A 22,469-nucleotide genomic window follows, 5' to 3' on the forward strand; every position below is an offset into this window, starting at 1 on the left:
AGAATATGTGTACATATAGCTGAATCACTTTGCTATACAGCAGAAATTAACACAACATTTTAAATCAACTATACTTCAATAAAATTTTTTTAAATTGAAAAAAACTTATAAGAAAACATAAATATAAGTATCTTAACTTGAAAATGACACAAAACTAGGTGGATCTTGGAACATATAACAACAAAAAGGAAGTATTCATTAGGTCAGCCTGCAAATGGGTTTAAAAAAAGTTAGTAACAAGGTTTTGTGGAGACGTGGCTTAAGTTAACAGTTCAAGTGGAGGACAGCTGGGAACCTTCAATCATGTAAGCTCAGCATATGCTAACATGTGCCATGGCTGCTAAAAAATATATTGAAGGCTTGGCCTGTATCCTTGTGAACATAATATTCAGATGAAGGAAGACATTAGTCTCATACTGCTCTTGATATTGGAAGTATTCATTCTTTGTTGAAAGAATTGAAAAAGACATTGAAAAATGATGTCCAAAAAAAGAACAGGATGGAAAAAGTCTATAAACATGTTTTATCAAACACAGTTTGGAATTTGAGCATCAAAATGAATAATGATAGTATTTTAGACCATTAAGTAAAAAAAAAAAAAATAGTAACTATGACTTCATACTGATCTAAAAAGTAAAATAAATTGAAAGTTTGATGAGGAATGGAATACTTACCTGGTCTCGAAATACCTACCTACAGAATATTTAATAATTACTAGGGGAAAAAGAGTAACTTCACAGTGGAAATGCCTGGAGGACATCTCTTTTACAAAATGATCAAAGTGAATGTCACCAGTAATGGGATATATCAAAACTGCGCCACCTGGGAGTATTCACTGAAAAGAGCACAGCATCACTTCTGTGATGTTACTGCCAGAGGTATATGACCTGAGTCTAGCCACAAGGAAACACCAGATAAATCCAGAATGAGGGACATTATACAAAATAACTGGGCTGTAGACTTCAAAAGTGTCAAGGTCGTGAACATCAAGCAAAGTCTGAGAGACTATTCCAGACTGATGGAGACTAATGAGACATGACAGTTAAATGCAATACATGGCTCTCATCTGGGCCGCTATAAAGGACATTATTGGGAAATTGAGTAAATTGAATGGACTCTTAGATTAGTAATGTATCAGTGTTAATTTCTTGATTTTGATGGTTGTACTCTGTTTATAAATGGTTTTTTGTTTGTAGAATACACACTAAATATTTGGGGGTAATGTGGCGGCATGCTGGTAACTTACTCTTGAATGGTTTGGGGGAAAGGTTTTTGTATGATATTTCTAACTTGTAAATGTTAGATTCTTTAAAAAATCTTTTAAAAAAGAATAATTTGGGACTTTGTGAATAATTAGTATGGAGAAAAGATTGAGGTAGAGCCCCAGGGAAGATGATGTCTTTGACTATCAGAAGGACTGTTGTGTAGAAGAGGAATTTTCATTGATTCTAGAAGGTGTTTCTTATATTTGATGGCATCTTACAGTTTATTGACAGGATACAGTGATGATGCACCTTACAGTTGATGGTATTTTACACCATCAGTAAATGAAATACAGTTTATTCAGTGGTGCTTCCAAGAGCCATGAATGGGCACTTAGGAATCAAGATTTTAGTTATAAAAAAGACCTTTCTAATACTTAAAACTACCCATGGATAGAACCAGTTACCTACAAAGAGTCAGTGATTTATAGGGTGTTACTGTATTATGTTGAAGATGACCCCTAAGAGCTCTTCTATCTAAAAGATTTGATGACTCTCTTAGTGTCTGGTGATGTCTTCCTAATTACTTTCCTACCTTTCTGCCTCTCTACATTGAAGGAAGAAAGTGGCTTTCTTTTCCATGCTGGTCTTTGCTCCTGAGATCTTTTCTTTTTTATGATGTAGAGATTACCTGATGAACGCATATAGGCAGGAGATAGTATAAGAAAAGAAACTGACATTTGAGTGCTGGGCATTGAGCCTTTGCTCCACTTGTGTGAGGTTGAAGAACTTCCTACTCAAGGAATAAAAGAACAAGGATTCAGTAGACCCTTGTTCTTTTTGAGGACAAACTACAGTTGAGGATCATCAGGAATTATCAAGCAACTCTGGAATCGCTCAGTGGCTCACACATGGAGCTCCTGTATGTCAGCCTCGGGGCAGGAGGTTTAGGTTCAAACTTCAGCACAATTTCAAGTTAGTCAGTGTTGTGAACCTTGTGGGCATCAGCTGTATACCCATGGTGCTGGCATTTTCTTGAATCAGTACAGCTGCTCTCAAACCAGTGCACTTCCACAATGACAAAACTTCACCTTTCATTCTCTTGCTCCATACCCTGTGTCCCTCCTTTATCACAGTCATTCACTTCCCTGCCTGTCACTTCTCAGAGGCCTTGACTCCTGACAGAGTTACCCACACATGGTCCTGCAATCATCCTGGCCAACTTCAGACCTTGTGGAGAATGAACACCCAAACCTAAAATTCTTTCCTCAGATCCTTTGACCATTCCACCTCACCAAGAACCTAGGCCTCATTATTTCCTGGAATTTTTATATTCTGGAGTCTCAACTCCAGTGTCCTATTCTCCGACTGTTGCTTCTTTTTCTCTCCCTCTCCTGTCATTTGGGTTTGTTGAAGCTTCCTGTTCCTTGGGCTCTCTCTCTGTTTTCTCCCACTTATCCTCCTCCACACTTCACACTTACATTCTACTTAGATCACAAGCCACTATTTCAGTCACTTTGACAGCTTCATTTGGTTAAGAAGTGTCTACCATCACATGACTATCAGTTACCTTTAGGTCCATTTGCCTCCCAAAATGCCCTGAGTGTCAAGGAGTTTGAATTTTATTTAGTTGATGGAAGGGACACATGAAAGTCTTTGAACAGAGGAATGACATGACAGATATGTTTTAGAAAAACCACTGACAAATCTCAGTAGGAGATATATAATTGATACAACCTGTCATCCACATTGATCAGAATTACTGCTGTATTCATTTCATAATAGAATGTAACATCTTTTTTTCTCCCTTGAATTCTTTAAGGGGTCAGTGAAGACACAAGTGAATATACTACGTTTGAATAAGTGAAAGTATTGTAGATTAACATCTGAGAAGGACTTAAGTCAGTGGAAGTGAGAGTTAAGAGAAGCCCTCAGATCATAAGTGAGCAGATTCATTGAGGCACAAGCACACAGGGCTCAGCCAGTCTGTGCAATGTGACTGGTAGGTTAGTACAGAAAATCCCTGACCTACACCTACCTTTTCCTTCAGCAGCAGCCATTCTAGACGTTTAAAGAAATTTTAATCTCTTTCACTTACAATATATGGTGTTCTACTTTACATATAAAGAGGTCATTGAATTCTGTAGGAATAACTGATGCCACTATCAGAAGTTATAAAAGTATCATTGCAGACACTTAATGTGGGAATGCAGCATTCCCCTGAGCTATTTTTTATGGGAAATTTCCTAAAATTATTTAAGAGCTTTAAAATTCCTTAAAACATTGGCAGCTGATTTGAACTTAACAAACAAGTTCATCTATTAAGGCATAAAACCTCTGCTAAATGGGATTTTGCAGGTAAGCTTATAGTACAAAAGTGAAAGAGCTTATAGTAAAAGCACTTTCTCCACTTGTGGCCTAGTGCCTCAAACAGTTCATTTGCTCTTTTCCTGTATCTGCCTTTCTAGAGTTAAAGTATCAGCTGCCCGACTGAATTGGGCTTGCCCTGAGAGTCATTCTCAGGAGCGGGGTGACGAAGACAGTTGAGGGGAGAGGATGGTGATTTCTGATACTTCCCAACTGCGGGGACTCCCTGAGGTGAAGCTCAAATCCTCTTGGAAGCCAGGAGGATTGTGTTGGTCAGCAGATACCTGAGTGTTTCCCAAGGTGGTGGGAGAAATTAGAATAGGAGTTCCAAAATATTGTGGTGGGGGCTTTGTGGTTTCCTCCAAAGAATGCCTTCCTCTGCTTTCCATGAGTAATAATAATACAAGTAGAATAAGCTCAGTAAGCTGTAGCATTTTTTGAGCATCGGCCATGAAGCCTGCAGGTAATATCATTTTTTGAAAGAAGAAACTGAAGTTCAGAGAGGTTAAGTATCATGCTGGAATTTGAACTTAGACATCCTGACTTCAGAGCCCAAAGGAGGTTAATTCTGAGGTTCATTTTTTGGCCCCTGAAAATGGATTTTGTAGTCAGGATTATAGCAGCATTACCATATTTTTCCACTTACCCTTTTTTCCCATTAAAAAATAGAAGTGCTAAGTGTTGCGGGGAGGGGGACTCTTTTTTACAGAAAAAATGCCAACCCAGAAGTTCTGTTTATTTAGTAGGAAAAAAAGATAAGTAGAAAAATACTGAGTACAGAACCACTTTACAAAATGTAGAAGAAATCATAGTGTTAGAAAAATCACCATTTTGCAAACACTATTATAGTAACTGATTCAGGTGGGCATTAGTGGGTGCTCAGAGCATTGAATGAAAGATTATTATTAGCCAAGTGATAAAATTCACCTTCATCAATAAAGGTAAAACCCGACATATGCTTCCTGATGTAGCATACTAGAAGGACATAACGTCACCTGTGTAGCATTCCTACCAAAAATGTTTACTTTGGAGATCTAATCATGAGGAAACAATCAGACAGATCCAGGTTGAGGGACATTTTTAAAACATATTGCCTGGACTCATCAAAAAAGTTAATGTCGTGAATGACCAAAAGGGACTGAGGAACCTGTTTTAGATCAGAAGAGACTAACAAGAAGAGACAACTATGCACAGTACCCACATCCTGATTAGGTACTGGGTACTCAACTAACCTAAACAGTTCTCAGAGTCATTATTAGAATCAAGTATTTTGAATGTGGACAGTATGTTGGAGAACAACGTCATATCAGAGTTCAGTTTCTTGAGTATGATAAATGAACTGTGTCCTTGTTCTTAGGAGATAATACTGAAGTATTTAAGAAGGAAATGTCATGACGTTTGCAACTTATTCTCAATTGGTTCAGCAAAAATAAATACACACAGAAAAGGTGAAGTGTTACCAGTTGACAGATCTAATATAAAGTGCATGAGTGTTCATATAGTATTGAAATTATACTGTAGGCTTGAAAATTCTCAAAAGAAGAATAGAATTGTTTATTAAAGTAGCCATATCAAGCAGAGGAAACAGATTCACATTAAAGAATAACAATGGAGAAAGTTTTCAATAAAATAGGTGAAATCAGGTATCGCAACTAGGTTTTTACTTAATCGGCATCTCTGGCAAATTAATCCTGGCTGCTGGGCATGTTGAAATGCATGGGATTCTGAGGCCATATTCATGATTTATTAGTATTGTTTGTCAAGGGCTTCAGATGTGAGAGTGGTGATGAATGTTCCAAATATTTGTCATCTTTCCTTGAATGTTCACATCATTACAGTCTAACTAGTTCTTAACTCTTTATCAGTCACTACTTGATCTAACCCTAATTTTATCCTGAGCTTACATATTCTCTGGCATTAATATCCTCCCCCCACCCCACCCCACCCCAGAAGCTGGGCCAAGGCTTCACAGTCTTTAAAAGTGAACTGTCTGAGCCAATCCTTAAATTAAGTTCTTTGAGCCCAGATCACCTTTTATGGGTGGGGAATGAGGAAGTCTGTGAACCTCTTCTGAAATTAGAAGGGGGTGCCCTACCATCAGATTCCCTAAGGGATTACGACCTAAAATGGTTGAGACTAATGCCTTTGCTGGTATTCTGATGATCTGCTGTAATTATTTTTCACTTTGTTTGACCAGCAGTGTTTTAGTCTCCTTTCCTGTCACTCTTCCCAGTCTCCTCCATTGTAGCAGCATCATGAGACTACCTGTGTTTGGCTCCTCTCTCTAGTCCCTTTAAAATTGTCCTTTGCTCTTTGAGAGCAGATGCAGTTTTCATGTAATCAAGAGCAGGTGTAAAGGAAAAAGCACTCTTGTGTGTCTCTTTTACTACTCACACGGAAAACTTCACTTCCGACGCTTCTGGTCACCAAATGTTTGTGGGGTTTTCCCCATACCAAGCAATTTTCAGCAACACTAGCTGGGTGTCCTGTAATTCAATTTGATTCTGACACTGTCTGCCTGGGGTTAGCATCAGATCCCACAAGATAAGGGCTCAGTCCCACAAGACATCCCACCCCCCACACCACCGCTTCAGAAGCCAGTTGCAAGTCCCACGTTGTCACCAGTACTTCTGACCCACTAGCAGTAAGTTGAGGTTCCCACAACCCCGTCCTCCGGTCCAAAAATTTGTTAGAATGGCTCACAGAACTCAGGGGAAAACTTATATTTACTGATTCATTATAAAGGATATAATAAAGAATACAGGTGAAAACGTACATAGGGCAAGGTGTGTGAGAAGGGGCTCTCTGGCATGCCATCCTCTCACCACCTCCATGTGTTCACCAATGTGGACGCCCTCTGACCTCAATACTTTGGCATTTTTATGCAGGCTTCACATCTGTAGTCCCTCTCCCTCCCCAGAGGATTGAGGAGTGGGGCTGAAAGGTCCAAGCTTCTCCTCATGGCTTGGTCTCTCTGGTGACCTGCCCGCATCCTGCAGCTATCCAGGAGCCTGCCAAGATTCACCCCATTAGAACAAAAGACACTCCCATCACCCAGGGGATTCCAAGGCTTTTAGGAGCTCTGTGTCAGGAACCAAGGTCAGAGACCTAATATTAGAACAAAAGATACTCCTAGTGCTGTCACTTAGGAAGTTGCAAGGGTTTTAGGAGCTTTGTCCCAGGAACCAGGGACAGAGACCAATATGTATCTTTTCTACTATTTCACAGCAGATAATTTTCCACTCTCTTTGCAAAGTGAACATTAAGGAGCCTTGATGATAGGATATGCTCAATAAATACTGTTGAAGGGATGGTTGAAATAATTAAATGCTTCTTCTCCCAAACAGCTTTCCAATTGAAATTAGGTGGTGCTCATTTAGTGTTGTTTGAATGAATGACATTACATGGATTGGTTCCCTTGGCTACCTGTGCAGCTTTCCCACCTCCTTTTCCAGCTTGAGTCTTCAAGAGGGAGCCTCAGAACTGATTTCTAAAACCATTTGTACCTGGTGTGATTATAAAGCAATGAGACTGATTGTCATGTGTTGTTTGTGGGATCCGTCTCAGTTACTTTATAGCCATACCTGGTATCTTATACTGCAGATCATTGCCTGTTGAACAACATTTTAAAAGCACTTAAGGTTTCTAAATGGAAATTTTAAATGGTTTAGCATCGTTTTATGATTTTTTTCTGACTTATCAGAACTCTTACTTCAGAAAGATAATTAGAGTTAACTTTGTTGCTTGCTTTAATTTTGCAGTTTTCTTTCTGTTTTTGGATTTTTAATCAGTATTCTGATAAACTGCTGATAAATTCTGATGAAATGACTGGCACAATTTTGAATAAGGTTATACAAAGGTGTATGTTCCATTGGGTTAAACTTTTCTTAAAACTTTTTATTATTAAATTTCTTTTCAGTTGTATATGATCTTTTGACTGCACATTGTACAAGGATAGTCCTTTTAGTTAAATATGATAAATGAAACATATAAACTAAATATTTAGTAGTAGTAGTCATTGAAGCCTTCGAAAGGGCAAGTTTGGGGGGTTTTGATTTTGTTTTGGTGGTTTACATTTATATGCACAAACTTTATTCACATTTAAGTAAATGGTTATAATTTTCTCTTTCCCAAAATAAAATGTCTGTTCTCCTTCCTTTGACCCCCACAGTCTCGGGGCTCTTTGAAGAAGGCCTATTGTAAAAGTTGCATGTTGCCACAGGCAGCTTCACTTATGAAAGGATGATCACTGACAGCTGGATTGGTGATAGAAAGGCTTCTCTTTTTGCTTAAAAGAAAGTGGTAAATTATTCCCTTTCTGGAGAAGGAAAGGGGTAGAAATTTCATGCTGTGCATAGGAGAGAGAGTCACTTGCCTTTACTGTATTACTGCTTATGTAATTGAAAGAACTGGACGACTAGGAGAGCAACTTACAAACATCCTTATAAGTAACTTAGATAGTGGCTGTAGCGGAACCTCTGGACAGCTGTTAGAAGCAGCAAATATTTTGATGCCAGACTAGTCCAGAGTTTTAAAGTTTGGGCATTTCTCAGGAAGGGTTTGATTTCCACAAGATTTCTGGGGTAAATGAAAAAGGAACCTTCCTCCAGTCTGACCTACACATAGGATCAAAGTTAGTTTCAACTGTTATTGATCAAAGATAACCACCATTTGGCATTTTGCTGTTGGAACTCTATTATCAGATTTGTGTCCTAAGTCAGTGAAATTATAAAACTGTATATCCTGTACTTCTGCTTCTTTCTATTCCTTGTGCTAGTTCTACACACAATAGGTGCTCCATAAACATTTGTAAGAAAAATTAATGTAAAAAGTACCAATTTTTATACTATAAATGCTTTTCCACCTTTTTATAAGGAGTTGGGACTCTCGAAAGAACATTTTAAGATAGAAAAAGTTTTACAGTGAAAACCTGCCATGATTTTATCACATTTCTATTGGTGTATAATACAATGCTGTGTACCATCTTTTGTTACATTTGGCTGATTTAATAATCTGTTTTTTAAATATAGTTGTGAGATAAGTTAATATGGTTCTTAACACTGCAATCATTTTATGCTTTAAGTGCGTTTAAGTCTTAAGTAGTACACAACAAGTTTCTGTTCCCACTTGGTGCCAGCATACCCAACTGCAACTTCATTTCATTTGAAAAGTTGAATCTGAAAACCCTTGCCATTAGCAAAAATTACAGTAGTTTTGCTAAGTAGCATTTTTATATATTTGATGTTCTATAAATTTTAAATGTCACTTGAGTATATATATTTATTTTACATTACAGGCACTGGAGATATTATTGCTGTCATGATTACAGAATTGAGGGGTAAGGATATTTTGAGTTACCTGGAGAAAAACATCTCTGTACAAATGACAATAGCAGTTGGAACTCGAATGCCGCCAAAGAACTTCAGCCGTGGCTCTCTAGTCTTCGTGTCAATATCCTTTATTGTTTTGATGATTATTTCTTCAGCATGGCTTATATTCTACTTCATTCAGAAGATCAGGTACACAAATGCCCGGGACAGGAACCAGGTGAGCTACCAGTACTCTATATTGATTGATGCTTACTGGCCATAATTCATAGACATCTGTTGTAATCATACATAATATGAATATTTTTTCATTAAAAAAAGTGGTAACCCTCAATCATTTTAATATGTTGAAAACATATCTATACAAGTATTTTAAGGATATTTGAAATACCTAAATGGAGAAATTATTAAATTTACAGTGATCACTTGGAATATTCCAGGTAAATGGTTAGCTTAATATCATAGTGTGATCTAGCTAATTCTGGTAATTTGAAGAAATATTACAAAGTTGCATTTTTAAGCTGGTAACATCTGTTGTCAGTGGCAGGGGAGTTGGAAGGGTGGGGGAGGGAGACTTTTCACTATATATATTTTTGTTCCATGTGAAATTTTTTTCCTATGTGAATTTTGAACTATGTATTATCTATTCAGAAAAAATAAATTAAAAATAAATTATCTGTCCTATTTAAGCTTAGCCATGGGGCAGTGATGAGGTGGGGAAGGACCAATAGAAGAGATATATCTAGATAGTCATCCTAGAAATTCCACTGACCAGCGCAGTGGATTTCAGATGAATGAACAAAAACAGAAAAGACAATATACTGCCCTGTAGTAAAGGGCTTGCAGATGGTTTTCTGTGAGTTTATTACTTAGTTTGTTTGATGTGCTATATATAGAATATCTACCCTGGAGCCAGGTTTGAGGTATTAGGTCCCATTACCAGTCCTATGCTTTTCTAGGACACTAAGAAGTAAATTGCTTGGAGAGTGGTTTGAAGACAATTTTTATATAACACCATCCTCTCCTCAGAGTACATCTAAGTCCCCATGGAGGGGTGTGAAATTTTCATCCTTCCTCATTCTAGTGAAAAGAGCACAGACTTTGGTGTGGAGTTCAAATCCTAACCTTACCACCAGTTTGCCCTTGTCCCTCTTGCACAGTTCTTTAAGCTTCTCAACTTGTTTCTGCATCTGAAAATATGTATAAAATATCTGAAAACTATAATTTATTGAACATTTGTGTGCCAGGCTCTGTGCAGCATCCTGTACATCTTTAAAATTTTTATCATGATAATTTTTATTATTTATAATTTCAGGCTTACAGAAAGTTGCAAGAGTAATATAAAGTATTTCCTTGCCCAAATTCTCCAACTGTTAACATTTTACCATATTTCCTTTTTAACCATTTGAGAGTAAGTTTGAGATAAGATGCCCCTTTACCCTTAAATCCTTCATTGTGTACTTTCTAAAAGCAAGAACATTCTCTTATATAACCACAGTGTATGATTATCAAAATAGTGAAATTAACATTAATATCATTATCTGATCTATAGACCTTTTCTAAGTTTTGTGAAATTATCTTAATAATGTCCTTTATAGCAAAGAAAACCCTGGATTGATCCAGTCAAATTATATGTTGTGTTCAGTTGTCACGTCTCTTTTAATCTGTTTCATGACATTGACATTATTGAAGAGTACAGGCCAGTTGTTTTGGATTTGAGCTTGTCTGATGTCTGATGTTCCTTCATGATTAGATCCAGGTTATATGCATTTTTGTCAGGAATACCAGTCCTTTACATTTGTTAGTTTTTTATTTTGAGATAGGTGTCATTTCACATACGTTTATGAGAAATAATACAGAGAGATCCCAAATACCCTTCACCCATTTTCTCCCAGTGGTAAAATCTTGCATAACTACAGTAAATATCACAACCAGGATATCAACATTGATAAAATCCACTGATCTTATTCAGATTTCTCCAGTTAAACTTGTGCTGGTGTGTGTATAGTTCTGTGCAGTTTCAGGTGACCAAGTCAAGATACAGACCCATTATCACAGGGATCTCTTGTGCATATTCTTTTATAGCCACAGCCACCTCTCTCCTACACCCCTACATAACCCCTGACTACACTAGTCTGTTCCCCACTCTGTAATTTTGTCACTTCAAGAATGCTATATAAATGGAATCACATAGTATTTAACTTCTAGAGTTTGGATTTCTTCATCTAACCTAATTCCCTTGAGATCCTTCCAAATTGTTATATGTCAATAGTTTATTCCTTTTTATTGCTGAGTAGTATTCTATGGCTTGGATGTACTATAACTTGGTTAACAAAATTGTTTCCAGTTTTGGCTATTATAAATAAAGTGACTATGAACATTCATATACAGGTTTTTGTGTGAACATGAGTTTTCATTTCCTTGGCATAAATGTTCAAGAGTGCAATTTTTTGAGTTATTATGATAAGCACATATTTAATTTTGTAAGAAACTGCCATACTCTTTTCCCAAGCAACTGTACTATTTTACATTCCCAGTAGAAATGTATCCCTGATACAGTTCATCTGCATCCTTGACAGCATTTGGTGTTGTCACTATTTTTCATTTTAGCCATTCTGATAGGTGTATAGTAATATCTCTTTTGTGATTTTAATTTGCATTTCTCCAATGACTACTGATGTTGAACATCTTTCATGTGCTAAATGCCACCTGTATATCCTCTTCAGTGAAATGTTTATTCGTGTCTTTTACCCATTTTCTACTGGGTTGTTTGTTTTTTACTGTTGAGTTTTGAGAGTTCTTCATACATTCAAAATACAGGCCTTTTGTCAGAACTGTGGTTTGCAAATACTTTCTCCCAGTTTCTCCCAGGGTCTTTTGAAGAGCAAAATTTTTAATTTTGATGAAGCTTAATTTATCAGTTTTTCCTTTTATAAATTGTGCTTTTGCTGGCAAGTCTAAAAAAAAACTCTTTGACTACCCCTAGATACCAAAGATTTTCTAATTTTTTTCAAAAAGTTTTACATTTAAGTCCATGATCCATTTTGAATTAATTTTTGTGTAAAGTGTGAGGTTTAGGTTGAGGTTCCTTTTTTTGCTTATGTCTGTCCAGTATTGCACCTTTGTCTAAACCACAAAGCTTGATTCTTTGCCCAGTCTTTTCCTCCTTCTAATTCTTGTTTCCCAGCAACAAGTCACCTCTTTCAACTCTTTCATCTGTTCCTTCTGTTATTAACTTCATATAACTAAGTAGCATGCTATACTCCTTTTTAAAATAAATTAAAGGTGTTTTTTAAATATATTGCCATCATGAAAGAGTGAAAGTAAAATGATCAAGAGTAGCTCTAAAAGGGTGTTCTTGACAAGAAAACCCTAAAATATTGGTTTGAATGTAGTGCATCTCAAGGACTTTTGAAAAAAGCAAATGGTTTGTCCCAGGAGCCTGCTCTTTGACGGTACTGCTTTAATTAGCACCCACCATGGGGCCTGTGTGTGATGAAGGACTCAGCATAGTCACCATCTGGCGCAGGCCACAAACGGGAACTGGTTTTGCGGCTGACTGCGCGCAGACTTCCTAAGCATTCTTCTCCAGACGCTGCTGTAGCAGAGTGGTATTCTGACCTTTGTTCCTCCTTCCGTTTTTCCTAAGGTTGAGAAGCACTTGATGAAATTTTTATGTGGCTTAAAAAGCTTAGCTTATTAAAGTTTAATACGAAGGTGGCAGCAACTCAACTGGTTGAAACCTTTGGCTATTTTAAAAGAGAAACCAGAACTATTAGTGAAGAAAAATAAGTGAGTTTAAGGAGAGACTCATTTTCTCCCACAAACTGTCATCGTGAAGCAGTTCTTTCTACAGAATATGCTACCAAAGAGAGCCATGTGTTGTGAATAACTTTCTAAGCACAGTGTAATGTACACAATTGACACCATTTTATACTGGAAATAAGAATCAAATGCTTTGGCTTTTTAGTGTACTGCCAGGTATCTGTGGTTGCTCTTCTTGAAAACTTGTTAGAATACATCTGAATACAAATAGGTCAGATGATGGCTGACAGTAAACTTAAATGTCACCTTCTAATAAGACAGTGATAGTTATTCCACACAAGAGGATAGATGTTTGGTGTGTTTTATTGAAAGGGTACTTAAGGTTTTTCTGAGAAATGTAAACTTGTTCACAATTACATAGTTAATATTGTACCCTTAATCCCAAAGTGGTCAAGTTTGACAAACCAGAACAATAAAACTTTTACTTTACTGTTGAGGAATAAGGCAGGTATAAAAAAATTCCATAACCTAGGACTACTGAGTTTAGAAGGTCTTCTTAGGAAATCCCCTGAAAATGCATATGGTTTTAGGTATTTAAAACTCGTTATAGCTTCTTGCCAAAATGTATATGCAGTATTCTTAGACTTTATACATATCTCAAGGTTACTGAAATGAAATACGCTTTTGCTGCCCATTTTTATCTCAGAAGATAGCTAACTGAAGAATGCACTTGCACGTGCGAGCATGGAAGAACACTGAATGTTCTTCAGAGGAAGGCTAGTACTTTGCATGTATAATCTTCAAAAATGGTGGGTTCAAAAGTCTTTTCCTTCCAGATTGGAAGGGGGGAAGTTATTGTGCATACTGTCAAGGTTTTTCCCCTAGGAAAAGATTAGGTAGTCAAAAAGGGACAGATTTCTTCATAGTTGGATGGTAGATTGAATATTATTATGTTTTTTAGGGATTGACAATTCCAGAAGAACTAGAAAAGGAAACTAGATCTTTGAACTGAGAATGTATTATTTTACCACTTTTTAAGTATATTGCAAGTGTTCTTTCTTTTTATGTCTTGCTATTATGATCAATTTACATAAATAAATACCACTTTCTATATTCAGAGACTATATGCCTTCTAAACATTATATCAAAGCTTAAGACTTTGTTTTTCTAGCACAAAATATTTTCTTGAGGGCTTCCGTGGTAGCGCAGTGGTTGGGAGTCCACCTGCCGATGCAGGGGACACGGGTTCGTGCCCCGGTCCGGGAGGATCCCACGTGCCATGGAGCAGCTGGGCCCGTGGGCCATGGCTGCTGGGCCTGTGCGTCTGGAGCCTGTGCTCCGCGGCAGGAGAGGCCACAACAGTGAGAGGCCCACGTACCGCAAAAATATATATATATTTTTTTTTTCTTGAGATCAGAGTGTTTCTAAGATATTCAGTTCTACATCCTTGGGGTTTAGCACAGGGCCTGGCATGTCACAGTATCTCAATAAATGCTTAAATGAATTAAAGAATGAGATTACATTCTATTGGGAAGGCAGACAGGTGTAATCAAAATACCGTGTAGTGTAAGAGTTATTCTTTTGGAGCAGAGTGATATTATTAGAGTGTTATCCAGAGGAGATAGTGACATTTGAGCTGAATTTTAAAGGATGAATAAGACTTCATCAGACAGGAACTGGGTGGAAATTCAGGCAAAGGGATCATTTTCCACAGAGCTGTGGGGAGATAAAAGGAGAGACAGAAGAGTTGAATGGCATCAGAAATAGTAGGGAGGAGACCTGAGACTGAACTGATACTGGATGAGCATATTGACACTAGAAGATGAAGGGCTTGACTCTCATGCTGAAAAATTTAGACTTTACTCTCTAAGCAGTAAGGAGTCAGCAAAGGTTTTTTAGCAGTGGAGTGATAAAAGATTCTTTTCCATTAGGAGAGGCTTGGGGGAAAGAGTTCTTAAAGAGGAAAATATTGAAGAGCAAAGGAAAATAATACTAATAAAGCAAGGTTATGTAGAGAGCTGGGGGAAGGATAGGGGCACAGACAAATGGTTACCTTGGAAAACTGTTGGGGATACTTCTTTTCAGGCAAAAGAGAAAAAGGTAGTAGTGATGAGAGAGTGAATGAAAGAAGGTGCTGACTACAAGACAGTTATCTCAGTCAGGGAAAAATTATATTTACAGCACCTGAATTTCACCAGTGTCTAAAAGAAGAAAGCCCTATTATCTGCTGATATAGACCTAATTCTGTATTTATGGGAGAGTTCTGATGACTGAACAGAAACCAGAGATGAGTCTCATTAAAGTGACCTGCCATCAACATATTGTGAACCATCTGGCTTTGAACAGATCATTCCTGTTAAATTAAGCAGTATAAGCTGTTTTAAATTGTTTTCTACCAATTTAAAACTTTTGGATACTCTGCACCCAAATATAGAATAGTGTTCACATTGGTATTCTTGATGTCTTTAACCAAGTGAAATAAATTAATCTAGCCCCTGATGGTCAATATCCCTTCATATTTTATAATATGGGAAGTCTTTTAGGCATTTATAATGGAAAAAGAACTGGACTAGAAGGTCAGGAGACCAAAGTTTCTGGTCCCAGCACTTTTACTAACTTTAGGTAGATCACCTTAGTTCTCTCTGGATTTGGGTTTTCTCCTTTGTATAATAAAATGATGCATCCCTGTGGTTTTGTCCCATTCTGTAATGTTCTGTGTGTGGTGAGGTGGAAACTTGAGTAACTTTATTAACTAAAGTCAGAAGTATGGAGAATATGAGTGGGTAGAGGGTTATGGGAAATGCTTTGGAAGCTAGGGTTGGTAGTTTATACTTAGTATAGTGAGTCTCAAATTTTAGTATGCAAAAGAATCATGTGGGGGCACTTTTTCCCCCTCCTTCCCCTCCTCTTTTTCTTCTTCTCCTCCTCCTCCTCCTCCTTAACTTTCAAAAACTGCAGATTCCCAAGACACTTCCTCCCTCCAGTCTTTTCAGGAAGTCTGGATAAGACATATTTACCAACTCTCAATCTGAGCAAATTACTTAATCTCTCTGTGCCTCAATTTCCTCTTCTGTAAAATGGGAATACTGTAATTCTTTCTCATAAAATGATTGTGAAGGTGTCATGAGTCAGTACATGTGAAGGACTTACCACAGTACCTAGCACATGGTATGTACTGAATAAATCTTAGTTACTATAAATATCATAATTATTTCACATTATTATTAAGTACCTGGCATGGTAGGTGACGGTAAGGGATCTTAAAAAAAAAAATGATCTTCACAAAAGGAATTTGTGCTTCATCTTAGATATTTGAGTCAGCATGACGCAAATAGTATCAAAATCAAGAGGTGGGGGAAAAATGGCTTTTAGACAGATTCAAGTAAGAGAACAAAATCATAGCTGAGGTATACCTGTCACAAAGTGATGGGAAATGTTGAGGCAGGTATTTAAAACTCAAGGGATGGTCCAAAAGAAGGTAGTAACACAGAAGCCAAGTTCCAAGAAAAATATTACAATGAAGATATTTGACATTATTATCAAACACAAGGAAAAGATATTTTTTACTTTTGCTACAGGACATTTTGAAAGTTCAGAAGTGGAAGTGATGATATATCTAAATATTTATGGAGATCTCTAATTAGGTGCCCTACATACATTCAGATCAGCTTGCTGAAGCTGAACTCCTCCCATCAGTGCCTGCTCTCCTCTCTCTGCCAATCTTTCATCTACCATGATTCCTCTCCCACATAGCCAGTCACTAACTAGAAAGCTGGGATGGCCATTCTTGACTTCCCTCTCTTCTCATTCCCCCGCATCAGTCAGTCATTAGGTTCTGTCAGTCTTACCTCCTAAATCTTTCTTACTTTGTCCTCTCCTCTTGCCCCACTACTACTTGCCTAATTCAAGCCCTACTTATCTCTCTGAAGTACTAGACTCTACCTGGTCTCTCTGTCTCCAGTCTTTTCTGTGTCACATACATTCTTCTCTGGAAGTCAGATCTGAATTCTCCAGAATTCAGATCTCATCATGGAACTCTTTTGTTTAAAATTCTTCAGTAGAATTCTGATCTGAGCAGGATGGAAGCAGTGGGTATTTTGTTTAATCTTCCCAAATCCCTTTTAAAAATACAAAGAACAGCTAGGATAGCAAAAGGAAAAACCCACAGACAGCATCTTCAGTGATGCCAAGGAGCAGGGTACCTCCAAGAACTTCTGGAAAAGGAGTGGTCACGCCAGACAACTAGCAGCAACAAGACCTGCACTGTAGCTCCAAGAAAAGGAGTCAAAAGAAGAAAAGGGTGGTCCTAAGAACCAGAAATCAGAAGGAAAGGGCTTGACTCAGAGGGGAAACCTCAGCAAATAAATCTGAGAACAACTGGTAAAATAGCTATAGCACCACAGACTCTAATTTGTAAACAATTGAAAAAAAGACCTTGGAAACCCATTAAGGAACTTTAGGGAACACAGGGTGGTGGGGCAGCCTGAGTCCATGAGGCAGTCAGTAACACACATGAGCATACACACTCAGCCTGGATGGATAGATGGATGGATGGATGGATGGATCAATCTAGGTAAAAACTTTAAAACTGTATAAAATCTATATGAGAAGAAGTACAAAATACTCCTGAAAGACGTATATACTTAAACAAATATATATACTGTATATATACAATATATACTTAAACAAATGGAAAAGACACCTTCTTCCTATTGAATATAATCATTCAATACAATGAATATATCAGTTCTTCCTAAATTCACTCATAAGTTTAACTTAAGCCCAATAAAACTATTTTCAGATATTTTTCTGGGGTTAGATAAGGTAATTATAAAATTTATTTAGAAGAATAAGTAATGAAGAAAAAAATCCTGAAAAAGAGGAGCAGTGAACAGGTGGCTAGCCACACCAAGTTTTATAATACCTAATAAAGCCTCTTATTTAAAAGAGTGTTAAGAGTTAATCCATGAATAAACAGAGCAATAGAACAAAATGCAAAATCCAAAAATAGACACAACTGAGTGTTGAAATTTAATACAAAGCATCATCTCAAATCAGTGGAGAAATATGAACTTTTTAATAAATGGTATGGGACAATTGGAAGAAGACAAAATTAGATCCATTCCTCAGTTGTACACCAGGATAAATTTCAAATGAAGCAGAGATCTGATTATAAGCAATAAAACTACACATATTAGGAGAAAATGAAGGCTAAATTTTCCTTTTTGATGGAGAATTGGGAAAACTTTGAATTACGGCTCAAAATTCCAGTAGAGTAATAAAGATGATTGATAAATTTGACTATTTTTTAAAGGAAAAATCGAAAAAATGAGTGACAAAAAAGATATTTGCAATTTACATTATAGACAAAGGGTTAACGACACTGATACATAAAGAAGACCTCCCCCCCCAAAAAAAGACAGAAAACCTGATAGAAAAAAATGGGCAAAAAAACGAAATAGTTCACCAGAAAGAAATGCAAATAGTTCTTAAAATGTTAAAAGATGTTCAACCACATTCATAAGTTAAATATGACTTAAAACCAAACTGAGATACACACTCATAAGTTAAATATGACTTAAAACCAAACTAAGATTTCTTATTAATCAGTGCAGGGGAAAAAATATTCTAAGGTATGACAACATACTTTCTTGACGAGGTTATAGGGAAAACAAGCATACTCATACATTGATGATGAGAATGCAAAATGGTACAGTTCCTGTGGTGGGGAAGTGGGAATTTGTAATATCTTGCAAAATGCATATGCACTTATCCTTTGTCTTAGTAACCTCACTAGTAGGAAATTAGCCTGATAATGAACTTGCAAAAGTAAAAAATGACATATTTGTTATACAATTCATTGTAATATTATTTATAATAACAAAAGACGTGAAACATTCAAATGTCCATCAATAGGAGTTTGCTTGAATAAACTAGTACTCTACACATGAAATAGTCTAAATGCAATGGAGTAGTGTATAGCTGTAACAGAGACTGGTTTCTAAAGCTCTCTGGATGCTGCTATGGGGTGACCTCTTAGTGCAGAACAGTTTTGGCATACCAATTTATTGTAAGAAACAGGGGGAGGGGACCATGAAAACATTGATATATATAGAGAGAGATACATATCACATATATACATATATGCACATGTACATAATGTGCATTTATTTTCAAAAGGAAACAATGTAAGGATAAAGCAAAAATTAACATAAAGAGTTATTATTTGGGGGGAAGGGAACAGGATGGAGGAGATAGAGATTGATGAGACTTCCCCGTACTGGTTTTATAGTTTTGACTTTGGAACCATCTAAATGTTTTAGATCTTATTTTTAAAAAACAAAAGAAATCATCAAAATTGAAAATAAATGGAACCTAAATATATTTCAAGATGATGATATAAGCACATAGAGAAATGAATTGTTTTAGGGGACTTTTCTTTAACAGTACATTTCTATTGGGATACATTCAAAGGATAAAAAAAAAGTCTAAGCTGGAGCTTTCAGCAGCAAGGAGGTACTTGAGAACAAGCTCCTGTAAATGTGAAACTCTGGGCCATTGATAAGAAAATGTTTTCAAACAATGATGAGGACAGGACTCATCAAGTATACCGAGTATTTGGAATTTTTAAAAAGCAGGCCACAGGATAGAACCAAGATGGCAGAGTATAAGGACGTGCTCTCACTCCCTCTTGCAAGAACACCAGAATCACAACTAACTGCTGAACAATCATCAACAGGAAGACACTGGAACTCACCAAAACAGATAGCCCACATCCAAAGACAAAGGAGAAGCCACAATGAGACGGTAGGAGGGGTGCAATCACAATAAAATCAAATCCCATAACTGCTGGGTGGGTGACTCACAAACTGGAGAACCCTTATACAATAGAAGTCCACCCACTGGAGTGAAGGTTCTGAGCGCCACGTCAGGCTTCCCAACCTGGGGCTCCGGCAACAGGAGGAGGAATTCCTAGAGAATCAGACTTTGAAGGCTAGCGGGATTTGACTGCAGGACTCTGACAGGACTGAGGGAAACAGAGACTCCACTCTTGGAGGGCACACACAAAGAAGTGTGTGCATCGGGACCCAGGGGAAGGAGCAGTGACCCCAGAGGAGACTGAACCAGACCTACCTGCTAGTGTTGGAGGGTCTCCTGCAGAGGCAGGGGGTGGCCGTGGCTCACCGTGAGGACAAGGACACTGACAGCAGAAGTTCTGGGAAATACTCCTTGGCGTGAGCCCTCCTAGAGTCTGCCATTAGCCCCACCAAAGAGCTGGGTAGGCTCCAGTGTTGGGTTGCCTCAAGCCAAACAACCAACAGGGAGGGAACCCAGCCCCACCCATCAGCAGACAAGCAGATTATAGTTTTACTGAGCTCTGCCCACCAGAGCAACACCCATCTCTACCCACCACCAGTCTCTCCCATCAGGAAACTTGCTCAAGCTTCTAAGATAGCATCATCCACCAGAGGGCAGACAGCAGAAGCAAGAACTACAGTCCTGCAGCCAGTGGAACAAAAACAACATTCACAGAAAGATAGACGAGATGAAAAGGCAGAGGGCTATGTACCAGATGAAGGGACAAGATAAAACCCCAGAAAAACAACTAAATGAAGCGGAAGTAGGCAAACTTCCAGAGAAAGAATTCAGAATAATGATAGTGAAGATGATCCAGGACCTCGGTAAAACAATGGAGGCAAAGATTAAGATGATGCACGAAATGTTTAACAAAAACCTAGAAGAATTAAAGAACAAACAAACAGAGATGAACAATACAATAACTGAAATGAAAACTACACTACAAGGAATCAATAGCAGAAAAACTGAGGCAGAAGAATAGATAAGTGACCTGGAAAACGGAATGGTGGAATTTACTGCTGCAGAACAGAATAAAGAAGAAAGAATGAAAAGAAATGAAAACAGCCTAAGAGACCTCTGGGACAACAATAAACACAACAACATTTGCATTATAGAGGTCCCAGAAGGAGAAGAGAGAGAGAAAGGACCTGAAAAAATATTTGAAGGGATTATAGTAGAAAACTTCCCTAACATGGGAAAGGAAATACCCACCCAAGTCCAGTAAGCACAGAGAGTCCCATACAGGATAAACCCAAGGAGAAACATGCCAAGACACATAGTAATCAAATGGGCAAAAATTAAAGACAAAGAAAAATTTATTAAAAGCAACAAGGAAAAAACGACAAATAACATACAAGGGAAAATTATTGAAAGCAGCAAGGGAAAAATGACAAATAACATACAAGGGAACTCCCATAAGGTTAACAGCTGATTTCTTAGCAGAAAATGTACAAGCCAGAAGGGGGTGGCATGATATACTTAAAGTGATGAAGGGAAGAACCTACAACCAAGATTACCCTACCCAGCAAGGATCTCATTCAGATTCGATGGAGAAATCAAAAGCTTTACAGATAAGCAAAAGCTAAGAGAATTCAGCACCACCAAACCAACTCTACAACAGATGCTAAAGGAACTTCTCTAAGTGAGAAGCACAAGAGGAGAAAAGGACCTACAAAAACAAACCCAAAACAATTAAGAAAATGGTCATAGGAACACACATATCGATAATTACCTTAAACGTGAATGGATTAAATGCTCCAACCAAAAGACACAGGCTTGCTGAATGGATACAAAAACAAGACCCATGTATATGCTGTCTACAAGAGATCCACTTCAGACCTAGAGACACATACAGACTGAAAGTGAGGGGATGGAAAAAGATATTCCATGTAAATGGAAATCAAAAGAAAATTGGAGTAGCAATACTCATATCAGATAAAATAGACTTTAAAATAAAGAATCTTACAAGAGACAAGGAAGGACACTACATAATATGATAAAGGGATCAATCCAAGAAGAAGATATAACAATTATAAATATATATGCACCCAACATAGGAGCACCTCAATACATAAGGCTAACAGCTATAAAACAGGAAATCGACAGTAACACAGTAATAGTGGGGGACTTTAACACCTCACTTACACCAATAGACAGATCATCCAAACAGAAAATAAGGAAACACAAGCTTTAAATGACACAATAGACAGAGAGATTTAATTGATATTTATAGGACATCCCATCCAAAAACAGCAGATTACACTTTCTTCTCAAGTGTGCACAGAATATTCTCCAGGATAGATCACATCTTGGGTCACAAATCAAGCCTTAGTAAGGTTAAGAAAATTGAAATCATATCAAGCATCTTTTCTGACCACAACGCTATGAGATTAGAAATGAATTACAGGGGAAAAAAACATAAAAAATACCAACACATGGAGGCTAAACAACACATTACTAAATAACCAAGAGATCACTGAAGAAATCAAAGAGGAAGTCAAAAAATACCTGGAGACAAATGTCAATCCAAAACCTATGAGATGCAGCAAAAGCAGTTCTAAGAGGGAAGCTTACAGCTATACAAGCCTACCTCAAGAAACAAGAAAAATCTCAAACAACCTAATGTTACACCTAAAGGAACTAGAGAAAGAAGAACAAACAAAACCCAAAGTTAGCAGAAGGAAAGAAATCATCAATATCAGACCAGAAATAAATGAAACAGAAGCAAAGAAAACAATAGCAAAGATCAATAAAACTAAAAGCTGGTTCTTTGAAAAGATAAACAAAATTGATAAACCATTAGCCAGACTCATCAAGAAAGGGAGAGGACTGGAATCAATAAAATTAGAAATGAAAAAGGAGAAGTTACAACAGACACCGCAAAAATACAAAGCATCCTAAGAGACTACTACAAGCAACTGTATGCCAATAAAATGGACAACCTGGAAGA

The 22,469-nt window shown here is 37.4% G+C and overlaps 1 protein-coding gene across 3 annotated transcripts in view; it reads left to right on the forward strand.

Moving 5' to 3' along the window:
• RNF130 (ring finger protein 130) overlaps positions 1-22,469 on the forward strand; it is a 133,111-nt gene that overhangs the window by 39,314 nt on the left and 71,328 nt on the right. For all 3 annotated transcript variants that reach the window (XM_079917476.1, XM_079917475.1, XM_079917477.1), the window contains exon 3: positions 8,866-9,116. In XM_079917476.1, coding sequence (XP_079773602.1) covers positions 8,866-9,116 — 251 coding nt within the window. The remainder of the gene's footprint in view (positions 1-8,865; positions 9,117-22,469) is intronic.

Source organism: Stenella coeruleoalba, assembly GCF_951394435.1.
Source record: "Stenella coeruleoalba genome assembly, chromosome: 3".
In the NCBI taxonomy this organism is placed as follows: Eukaryota; Metazoa; Chordata; class Mammalia; order Artiodactyla; family Delphinidae; genus Stenella; species Stenella coeruleoalba.